Raw genomic sequence first — 11771 nt, 5'->3', positions numbered from 1 at the left:
GGCTGTCACTCCATATCGTATTCATGGGGAAAATGACCTGGCATTCCTTGTTGAATGTGAAGCACTGGGGTTTGCACTGTTGTTGCTCAGGCTTGGGAGAGGATTGAAATGATTGGAATATGAAAGATATAAAGATACATGCTCAGAGCTAAGAATAGTATCGATCCTCCCTTTGTAAAGTCATTATTTTTCAACAGTATATGAAACTTCCATTCTGAAAAAGGCAAGTGTAAGGGAAGAAGCCGATTCCTAAAATAAAGGTGCAGAGTGATAAGGTGGGATACAGTATCTGTGCTCTTTGGTATATACTGCACTCAAATTCAAAATCCCAAAGGGAATTGAACACAACCCCTGTAATGAAAGGGATCCAGGACCAAAACTGGTCTTTTGGTAAAAGCTATGAATTATGTAGAAATAAAACTGAGAGATAGGAAATGGAGTGTATGACCTCATGAGCTTCTCTGCAGCTGTATTCTCTGATTCCCTTATGACTGAGGATCTGGGAATTGTGCTGCATAGTTCCCATGAGCACTCTTCTGATTTAGGCTCTGCAAATCCCAGCAGAACCACATACTGGGACACAGATACCTCCTCTTCCTTCAGTATGAGATTTCCTCATTTTCTTGAAGAGTCTCATCCACTTATTTACATTGAGATGAGAAGAAGAAAGATACTGTGAGATTTCACAGTTAAAGTACTATGAAAGGTGGTCTTAAAATAGGTAGAGAAGATGTTTTGTTTCTCTGTGGGTTAGCTGTGGAGTTCTCTGGGATTGTGGAGAGCAAATTGTCTGCGGGGAAATGACATTTCCTTTCCAATTGTGCTTATGCACTGTGCAGTTATGGGTATTTGGCAGCTCTTTTATCATGCAGCACAGGTTCTAAGGGCCACGTTAACCATGCCATTAATTCAGTCCAGGCCTTTAGGCACTCTGCAATGCGCTTGAGCCCCTTGAACCTTAGAACTGGGGATAATGTGGAAGAAATTGGCGCGTCTTGGTGTCAAATTCTAATGTGTTGCCACATGTAAATTTCTGAGACACGGTGAGAACAGAGGGCAGGAAATACCACCAGTCTCTCCACCTGAGAAGGTGCAATCCAGGAGAGTGAAAGCTGCAAGAGCCTCAGAGGAAAAAGCAGTTCAAGCTGATGTCAGAGCACCAACGGGGCTCAATTCAAGTCACAAACCCATGAAAAATTGCAAAATCCAAATCCTTTGTGAAGGTTTATTTAGAAAAACCACAACGCTGGGGAGTCACTGTTACATAGCGTGGTAATTCTCTTCCTCTTGAGTAATATGCACCACACCGTGCGCATGCAATTACTTTTGTTCCAGAGCTAACATCGTCATTTATTTATACATGTACACATATGGCCCTCAGTGCACACTACACTTCACATGGATGTTAGGACACGCACAAAGTTGAGCTTTTCCATGAAAAACCTGTATAAAAAATACAAACCAAACTGAAGCAGTCAACACGAGAAGCAATGTGCAAAAATAGTTACTCCTGAATGTTTGCTTAAGAAAAAGGGACTCTTCTGTCCTTGTTCCCCATTCAGCATTGACAATGCCAGATGTTGTCTGAAAGTAGGATATGAATTAACTGGTCACATCCTGCCCCCCTTCATGTTAGTTGCAGAGATTTTTAACCAGCTAAATAATCCTGTATGAAAATCTGCCTCCAAGCATCACCACTGTGTGCTGTTGTTGCATCCAAGAGATCTTTATATTGTTGTGATGTCTGACCTGTGACACTCAGGGCTGGTGACAACCAAGGCCTTGTGTGGAGCACACAGAAGAGGCAGAACAAAGACATCTCTGGTCACTGAGCCCCGTGGCAGGGGAGCTGCCTGCAGAAAACAGCCAGGGACGGGGAGCTCTCCTCACACATGCTGGAAGGAGCCAGGCTCCCAGGTCCCGGCCATGGGGTGCACAGCTCTGGCCCTGTCTGCTCGCCCGTGGTGGGGCTGGTGCTGGAGATGATCCCTCCAGGCTGGGGCTCCTCCTGCAGAGGAACCGTGGCTGTACAGAGGGCATGGCAGATGAAGGGATGGAGAGCCCACAGGGCTTTCCCCAGCCAGGTACCTCGGTCCTGGTGCAAATTGGGGCTGCAAAACTCACCTGACTGGGTGAGCACGTGTGTGGCTCTGAGCAAAGCTATACAGGACATGCTGCAGACACCATCAAGCAGTCAGACCAGCCCATCCTTGTGAGACTGCTGCATGCAAATACCAACACTGTCAATGGCAGCTAAGACTAGAAATGGATTGCACTTGTTTCCCTTGAACACAGATACGTACCATTCATTAATAAAGAAAAAACAATCATTAAAAAATCTTCAAACAATTGACTGATAATTGGGATTCCCTTGGTTGGATCAAAGGAAAAAAAACCAAGAAATTAGGGGAGAGTGATTCCTGTCACTGGAGGTTATCAGTAACATAATCTTTAGGTGTTGTGGATGAGGATTCTTCCCACCCATGAAACTTCATGGTGCAAAGCCCAGTATTCCCCTTGTAATCCAAATGCTTTTAAGGATTCTATTTAAGCCCATGCAGAGTTATGACTGTATTACAGAACTTGTAATTTTTTTTAAAATGGGAGATCAAAGTTTTTTCACAGCAAATCCTGCATGGATCCAGGGAAAACCTTAGCAAGACTCCCCTGTGTGTTTTGTTTTTTACTTGCAAAGCAAAGGTTTCTGTTTATTGAGGAAGGGAAGAAGTGGAAATTGTAAAGACTGGGAGGAAGATAAATTGTAGAGACTTCTTGGGGAAGTAAACTGTGGCTACTGCACTTCATATCCCAGCTCAGCAGACTGCTTTAGCCAAGTATTTTAAGTGGGATTTCAGTGAGTGTTATTCACTTTGGACCCCATACACAGACCAGTATCCAACAGGAAGAGCATTGCCGTGGACCTTCTCATTTCCTTACAAAAGGCACAGAGGGAGGGTTCATCCTGTTAGCTCACAGCTCAGCAAGGTGAAAACATCGCTCAGGGAGCCGTGCCAGGCATCCCCAGGTCTCTGCTCCCAGAGCCCCACAGCAGTCCCTGCTGGCTCAGGAGCATCCTGCAGTGGCTGTGGTGTCCGGCACTGCCCGAGCGAGCAGTGCTTCATCCCTGCCTCAGAGGGGCCAGTGTGCCCCGGGTGACAGTGCTGGCTGCAGGAGCATTTCTGCAGCTTCCTGAAAGCTTGGGGTGTGTGACACATCTGACCTGAGTGTCCCTTGGCTCTCACAGCCTGTGCACGTGGAGCCAAAATGAACCTCTGGCTGTCAGTCAGCTGTTGGCAGTGATACAACTCTGGTAGAGAGTAGTTTTAGATGGTGAAATACACAAGATGAAACATCAGACTGAATTCTTACTGAAATTTCAACGCTGTTGAGCATTGGGTTTAGCTGCTGCTTCGTGAGTGCTTGTAAGTTAAGGCCAGGATTTAGCAAAGCATTTGTGCATGTGCTTAAATCTGCCCTTATTCAGATAAACACTGGCACGAATACTCATGTGCCTTGTGATACAGGAACAAACCTCAGCTGCAGCATATAAATGTCAGTCATGTAGCTGTCAAAACTACCCCTTTAATGTCTTTCCCTGGTAGCACAGTGGCTCTCCTGGATAAAGTATTTAATTAATATTCATCTAAAAGATCCTGAGAACAGTCCTATAATGCTAACAAAGGTACATAAATACAGAACTAAAAAAAGTCAAACTCATGGCTCAAAGCAAAACAAATATTGCTCAGAATACTTGTTTAGGTTAAGATCACTGGCTGTAAACTGTGCATTCTAGTAGCAAACAAAAACTCATTGGCCTAGGAAAAAAACACAAAACATTCAACGTCTACAGGATTGGCAACACTAATATTACTTTACAATGTGGAGTAAGAATAAAAAACATCAGTGTAACGTTGCAAAATGATCCACCTAACCTAAGCTTATGTAAACAAGTACACTTTGACAATGTTTATGCGTCTAGGCGTGATCCTGCACAGGGAGCTGGACGGGTGGAGACCCAACAAGGGAGACAGGAGCTGTTCCAAGGTGGTTCCAGCTGCCCAGATCCCTGCAGGAGAGAGGCTCAGGGGTGTGAACCTGCAAACCTGTACTGGCATCACTAGTTCTACTCCTGGGAGCAGCCCATTGCAGGATTCAGTTCAGCAGGACTATACACATAAGTAAGGATTATTCACAAACATAAGGCATTGCAGAACTTGGCCCTAAAGTTTCTATTTTCAGCAGAGAATCCCTTACCCATATACAAGGTCATATTTTTACATATCAAAAAGTGTCTAAAATAAGGGTCAGAGTCACTATATGTTATGCTCAGTAACACAGTTAAGATGCATATTGGCTTCAGATACTGCAAACCATTTTCTTCATTAAAATCAAACCAACTATGAACCTTTCTCATAAGAATTAAATTAACCGTGAAAATTAAAAATGAGCAGGCTCTGTTTTCAAGGTTAAAAGGAGACATTAACAGAAATCAGCAACTCCCATGGTAACAGTTTTCCAGTGCCATCCCTCCTGAGCAGTGAGCACTCTGGGACTGCAGTGGTGGTGGCTCCAGTGCTGCCTGGTGTCCTGGTGCTGTGGCTACTGCCGCTCCCCTTCCACCCGCTTCTTCCGAACTGTGGAACAAGGAGAGAGTCATTGCTGCCTTCCTGACAGCCCCAACACCCCCTCCCACAGCATTCCCATGCACAGAAGGGAGGAGCTTCTGGGAAATGCTCAGAAGAACTATGCCCACAAATGCCATAATCAATATACACCATAATGCTCAACAAAATAATTCTACCTAAACTGCATTGTTTGTATCGCAGACTGTAGAATTTCACCAAGTGCTCACATCAGTACATTTTCCACAAAAATCACATTCTGAGCTAAAGGTTTTAGATTATTAAAAAAGTCACCACTTCCTGCACTTCCTTCCAGTGATTCCATTTAGATTTTATTACAGTTTTATTGTTCTTTCAAAAGATACAGTGTTCGATCTAAATTGATACTGGTCTGCTCCAGTCTGCAATGCTCTGGATTACTTAAGCTTTAGGCATCAAAAATTAATAACTTCTGTAATTGCACAGTGTATACTATAGGTAAGAAGTAGTCATTTTTTTTTTTAAATAATTTGAAGTACTATGAAGAACTGATATCCATTACTATTCACAAAAAATATCATACCCTTCTGGGACACTGTCAGGAAAAATAGTATATAGTTGGAATGCTTAGGTATTGCTAAAAATTAAAATTTCAACCCCCTAAAAGTATGTATGTAAGAAAAAGGTTTTAGCTCAACTTATATCTTAGTTCCCACAGAGAGAAACCCAAACTGAAACCCACAAAGACATCATGGTTTGATACCCCAGTCTCAAGCAGAACTGATTAAAAACACTAAGTTTAATTTCTTTTTTTCCTCTTCTCATTCCAAATTTCTCCTGCCCAGTCATCTCCTTTGTATTCTGTGTACTGAGCACACAGGGCAGAGCGTGTCACACTCGGGTGACACTTGCAGGGTTTTATTGTCTTTGCCACAAAAGCAGGAGGGTCTGGTTTGCTCCCTTGGCTGGGCAGGCCTGGTCCATCATGGGCTGGACAACAAAGTCAGGACTTCTGTGTCCTCTGAGAAAACAGGATGGGTTTGACTCCTCATCTACTGGCCAGAACAGCTGATAGAGCAATGAGAAATCTAGGACACTCCGTAGAAAAGGCTGAAATAACTCCCCTTCCCAGAAGGAGCAGGAGAAAAATAGTGGCTCCTAATCCCAGTAAGATCTTTGCTGTTTTCTGCTCTAGAGCCTGAGGAGCTTTGCATGTCCCGTCACACGGAGCAGCGTGAATGCTGTGGTCAAAATTCCATCTGAATGTACAGACAGGGAGAGCTGTGCCTGGGAAGGTCAGGGCTTGGCTCACACAAAGAAATGATGAGTAAATGTAGTGGCATCTTACCCAGATCGTTGTTTTTAGTGATAGCTGCTGCTACCCTGGTTCTTGGACCTTGTTTTGTGAACTGGTATCCAAACTTGAGAATCCTGGAGTTCTCCTCCAGCATCTTGGCAATCTCCATCTCTACAGCTGTCCCAAGCTGCTGCCTCTGTTGGGGATGTGGTGAAGTGTCCCCAAAAGAAAAGGAAACATTTGCTTTCATGAGAGAGAAGTAAGTGGTTGCATTTAAGTACTGAGCTGCAAACTACAAAGAGAATCCCATCCCTGCAGATTTTGCCCTGGGTTTTGTATTTGGCTTTGAGTATTTTATTGAAAAGTTTTCCATTCTTTGGTTGCACTGACTGGGGACATGAGCTACAGAATGACTGAGCCAGAGAGGCTGCCTTGACTCTGCCAGAGGCCCCTAGGAATGCATATAAAAGAGAAACAAAAGTGAACTTCCCCAATGGTCTCTCTTTACCTGGTTGTCAATTTTAATCTCTGTTAGGGATTCATTCTTTTTCAGTGCATCAATCAGTGCCAAAATCCCTGTCCCAGTGATGAAGTTGGATTCTACATTCAGACTCTTCAGTGTTTTGTTCACTTTCAACATATCTGCAAATGCCTGAAGGGCCAAAAAGAAGGAACATGAGATAACATCTAGAAAGTTTCAGGGAATAACAGGGAATCTGCAAAACATAGCTTAGTACCAACAAGAAACAAAACATGAATATGCTTAGAAGAATGGAGAGGTAGATCAGAAGAGATTAAATTTATACTTTTCACAGCCATAGGGAATTCCTGCAAGGGAAAATAAAGAATGTATCCTAAAGCAGACATGGACCTACTTAAAATTAGTTGCGTTTTTTTTTTTTTTTTTCCCAGTGATGTTAAAACTTACAATTGCTACGGGGTCATTGCTTCGAGTAGCTGCAAGACTGAATGTCTTCACATGTGTGTTGGATTCCAGAGCTTTTGCAAATTCTTTCAGTGTTGGAATAGGAATATTCTAGGGTAAAAAGACAAATCCAGTAATTAGGAAAGCCAATCACACTGCTGATTTTAATTATAATGGAACTGATTGATGAACAAGCACAGGGAACACCCCTGCAGCTTTTAGGAGTGTGTCAGGGTGGGCAGAGTGGCCCCAGAGGCTGGTGCTGCCCACGATGCCAGCACTGCCCAGAACTGGGTCACACCAGGGCCAGCACAGGACCCTTGCTGAGCCACTTGCTACTCCTCTGCCAGTTCTTCAGTCTCCAGTGCCAGCTCCTCCTCCTCCTGCCTGTGAGGGCTAATTGAATTTGGCCAGTGATGAGTACATAGTACCCATGGGATATCTTCCTTCACAATCTGCTGAGAAAGGCAGCCAAAGGGAGTCACCCCCTGGGCACTTAATCAGCATTTAATTCAGTATCAGGAATTGATGACCTTGGAGCCACTACAACAGTCCTTTCCCCACCCCACCCCTTCCCTGAGCGTCCTGCTTTTTCTGAACAGTAAGAGAGACAAAATTTGAGGATAAAAGGCACAGGCTTTGGAAGTATTTGAATAAATCTTCCTATGATGACATGGACAAAACCACAGCATCTACCTTTATGTTGTTGAGATTAACTTCTGTGAGACCAGGATCATTTGCTTTTATCCTTTGTAAACTTGCTTCCACATTGGTTGGATTAGGTGGCTCCTCAAAGATGGGCTTGACCTTTTCACCTTTCACCACATCTGCAACACAAAATCTCATGAGATGTCAGCCAAGGAACAGGCACCATCACTCTGGCTGCTCCATTCCCACTTAGGTTTGTACAGCAGCACTCCAGGAAGGGTTTATGAGAACCACAAAACCTGCAAGCAGGAGTATTATCCCCCTTATCCCTGCCATGCCCTGTGCACCCAGAGCTGCCACTGGAGGCTGAGGTCAGGGAGGACGGGCAGCATTGTCAAGGGCAAACTCCTCCTTTATATACAAAACCCCTGTACAATTAATTGGAGCCAAAGCAGCTTTGAAGAGTATTGTTTGGGATGTGATCTAGTGCAAGGGCTGCTTTGTACTTTGTCTAACATCTGTAAAGAAAGGTGTGCTCAGAACTTGCCCACTATATTAGTGAGAAAATGTCCCTGCACCTCTGAATAGACTGTGCTACATAAAGCAGCATGAGCAGGAGGCCCCTCAGTTTCCTCCTCTCAGCTGATACTATCAGCCTTACTATAAATTCAATTAGCTCTTGTAAAATTGCAACATCTGCACTTTTAAAATAATAAAACTATCAAAGCATGAAAAGTAAGTCTGTCTGCCAGCACCAAGATTTATGAAATCTTTGAGTAGTCATGTTCCAAAGAACTATGGTATTTAGTGCTGGAAGCTATGAGCTATAAATATTCTCAGAGAGGCATAAAAATCATAGCTTAGAACACAATTAGTACTTCTAATTCCCATGCACAGAGTTATGGAGATTAATTTATTAACCCTGACTGCCCAAGCCACTAGAAGCAAGAAAGGAATATGTGACCACAAGTATGTTTGAATCCTTTTATTTTATGCTGCAGACAGGGAGAGGTCTTGAAGACTTGTGTTCAAATCTCAGTGTACTACACATTTCTGTTCCTTGCAATGGGTAAAAGTTCATGCCATATCATGGGCCAAAAGAAAACCACATCTTATTTAGAACTCATACTCATAGTAGAGATGGTCACAGACCAGTCTTGAGCTGGTTTTCACTCTGCTGCCTTTGATGCCAAGCCTTTTTTTTTATACTAATTCCCTGAGAGACCTCAGATATCCCTGATGACACTTCAGCCTTTCTAGGGAGCTGGGAATTGAAAACTACCTTTAGAGAATCACCTTGGATGCAAGGATAGAAAGTAAATTTAAAAAGCAAATAGTTTTTTGCACTTGTGGCAGCACCCTGCCAGACTGGGAGCAGGGGAGACACAAGCACCCTGTCCTCAGGTTAGACATCACAGTGTACTCAGTCTAGAGCTAGGAGGAATTTTCATTTTCTGCTTCTTGTTGCTTTCCATGAGTTTTTCTTGTTTCTTTAATCATGGTGTTGTTTTGCCACATTGATGAGCAGACTTTTACTGAAGCATTTCACTTGGCTAAGGAAAGGTATTGCTTTTGGACCAAAGAATACAGTGATTTTCTGGTTGTAGGTCTGTGATTGGAGCATAGTTTAGCTGACTCACATAGCTGACTTTTTGACTTCGTACAACAAAAATATTCTGAAATCTATGAGGATTAGTAATGCATGCAGTTGCCTGTTATGAGATAGATGGCAGCTCACACAGGGCCCCACTGGGAAGGCTTGCAGGGCAGCTGTATCCTGAGAAAAATGAAGTGACATGGTGTCCTGTCTACTTCCCACCTCCCCTTTAGCAATGGAAGATGGAAAGGAAAGCCCTTGGTAAAGATAGCTGCTGTTCTCATGGCCTGAGAAGAAGAAACATTTTTTTACTACTGTTTCCCTAGGAAAAGGCATTCCACAGTTTTGTCTTAAAAAGTAAAGTTTAGCCCACTAGATATCCCAGGGCCTGGAGGTGACAAGCTCTGGATCAAGGCTTGGCAGGTCTCAAGAAAAGCTTGGAATTCAGATGCACCCACTTGTCCCATCCAGCCTCCTGTGGGCTGCTGAGCTAAGATCAGATCCACCAAAGGTCTGTTTATTTAGTGCAAACATTTCTGGATTTGTTTTTAGTAACTACAGCTGTTTCTCTTGGGGGATTTCCAGAATGATTCCATTTCCTGTGTCCCTGGGGAGCCACAGAACAGGCACTCTGCACCACTGCCACAGGAGCCAGGTGCAGGTGGGAGATCACAGGGAGTGCCTGGGGCAGGAGCACATCCAGGCAGCCTTTGCCTCCATGTGAATTCAGGGATTCTGTCATGTTTGAGCCCAGTGGTTACAAGTAATTTTTCAGGTGTGTAAATGTAGGAACCTGGGGCAGGATGGCCTGGCCTGAACTGCAGCCAATTCTTAGCTACAGCTCACTCTGTTTTCTGCCTGCTGCCTAAACTGAAATGGAATGGAAATTTATATGTTTTGGCCTCTTAAATACTCCCACTCTTTCAAACACCTCTGCAGAGCCAGATGCTGCTCTCTACGAAAACAAATTTCCTTAGGAATGATCTGTTTGTATAGTACTGTTGTTATTACAATGAATTTTAAGATTGTATTTACTTTTAAAAAGTCACCTTTCATGATTAATTAGGTCAATCAAAGTTAGCTCCAGTTACATGACACTAAATTAGACCAACAGACCCCACCTACAGCTGTAGGAGTCCCCAAAGACGACATGCAGCCCACAAGAGAAATCTGCTGGCTTACTTCTCACGATTCCTTTTCCATCTTTGCCACGGGCTCCTGCTTCATCGAATTTTGGGTTGTTGACCATGTTGTGCACTCCAAGAACAGCTGAAATGTGTAAGCACCAGCAAGAGGATACAATGTTAATGACAGGAACACAGACTGCAGGAAAGTATCTGCTACAAACTGTAGTTTAGTTTCCCAAACAAAACCCCCTTTATAAAATGTTAACTGTGTGCGTCATGCCTGCTTGCAGGGAGAGTCTTTTGGGCTCCAAATTCTGGAGATACAGACACTTTCAATATAGATTTTTGAACAATTGAGTCAATGTAGAATGCATATCCCAGCAGTGCCAGCTGGAAGGAACCACTGTGGGTCATCTCGTCCAGCCTCTCCCTCAGGCAGGAGTGCTGCCAGCATCAATGAGGTCAGCCATGGCTTTGTCTGCTGGGGTCTGAAACACCCAGGGATGGAAACCCCACAACTCTTTGGGAAAATTGTTCCAGTGCTACACTCCTAATCACTTTTCTTCCCCAATGCACAATCTGAACTTCTTATTACTCGTATGTTCTATTGTTTGGTGTATCTGAGAATTTCACTGCACATGTGATGAGCTGAATGCATTGGCATTCCCACCAGGGTTTCCAGTGGAAGCACATTGATACTAACGGGCTCGAAAAATAATCAGAAGTGGTGAAGATACCCAGGTCTAATCACCTGGCAACCAATTTTCTCATTCAAGGAGTTAGATTCCAAATTTCCTCATGGATTCAGGATCTTTATCCACTGCATGCTGTAACAAGTTCATCTGGCTATTGGGATGTCAGAGCTGAGAGGAGGTAGCTGTAGTATGCTACAAACAACGTGGATACAGTGGGATCAGTCACTTCCATTGCAGTGCCAGCTCCCCAGCCTGCAGTCCAGTGCCCACCCTTCCCTTCCCCAAATCACATGAGCTGCTCCATCCTCCCCCCTGGCCTGACACATCAGCTTTAAGCAGAGAAGTCAGAAATGCAGCAGCTGTCGAGTCACTTCAATCATCCTGGGCAACGTGTGGCCCACGGCGTGGCCACCCACCAGAGCAGCACCAGGGGCTTGAGGGGTCATCATGAGACACCCCTGGTGGCAGGTGTGGCCGGAGAAGAGCTGGGCATGTGGGAGATCATATCTGCATGTTTTCTAACCTGCAAGGTCATAGAGCTCGGTGTCGGAAGCACTGGCCAGGGCCTCTTCTAACTCTGGATCCAGGGTCACCTTCTCTTCTGTGCGGGTCTCTACAGGCTTTTCTTTAGGGATAAATATTTTTCCTAAGATAAGGAAAAAAGCCAGAGTGAGTAATGAATTATTGGAACAACTTCTTTGCCTCCTGGCAGCAGAGGAATAGGTCTGTGACAGTGGAACTGCTTGGAAATATTATCACATGTGTGTTTTTCTCTTTCTCACTTGATGTTATCCTCCATACCAGGATCTTAATAAGTCTAAAAATAAAAGGTGCAGATTACTGCTCTGTGTTGGTGATTGTTATTTTAGGAATTTTCTCTC

The 11771-nt window shown here is 44.0% G+C and overlaps 1 protein-coding gene across 2 annotated transcripts in view; it reads right to left on the bottom strand.

Moving 5' to 3' along the window:
- Window positions 1-1211: 1211 nt before the first annotated feature.
- Window positions 1212-11771, bottom strand: part of LOC135280499 (tropomodulin-2) — a 32957-nt gene continuing 22397 nt past the window's right edge. For both annotated transcript variants that reach the window (XM_064388459.1, XM_064388460.1), the window contains exons 4-10: window positions 11414-11536; window positions 10251-10337; window positions 7520-7650; window positions 6827-6934; window positions 6407-6550; window positions 5950-6094; window positions 1212-4634 (exon numbers count right to left, since the gene is read on the bottom strand). In XM_064388459.1, the coding sequence (XP_064244529.1) occupies window positions 4600-4634; window positions 5950-6094; window positions 6407-6550; window positions 6827-6934; window positions 7520-7650; window positions 10251-10337; window positions 11414-11536 (773 nt within the window). In that variant the 3' untranslated portion in view covers window positions 1212-4599. The remainder of the gene's footprint in view (window positions 4635-5949; window positions 6095-6406; window positions 6551-6826; window positions 6935-7519; window positions 7651-10250; window positions 10338-11413; window positions 11537-11771) is intronic.

This window comes from Passer domesticus, chromosome 14, assembly GCF_036417665.1.
Source record: "Passer domesticus isolate bPasDom1 chromosome 14, bPasDom1.hap1, whole genome shotgun sequence".
In the NCBI taxonomy this organism is placed as follows: Eukaryota; Metazoa; Chordata; class Aves; order Passeriformes; family Passeridae; genus Passer; species Passer domesticus.
Note: the sequence above shows the minus strand (reverse complement) of the source record. Positions and strands in the feature narration are given on the sequence as shown.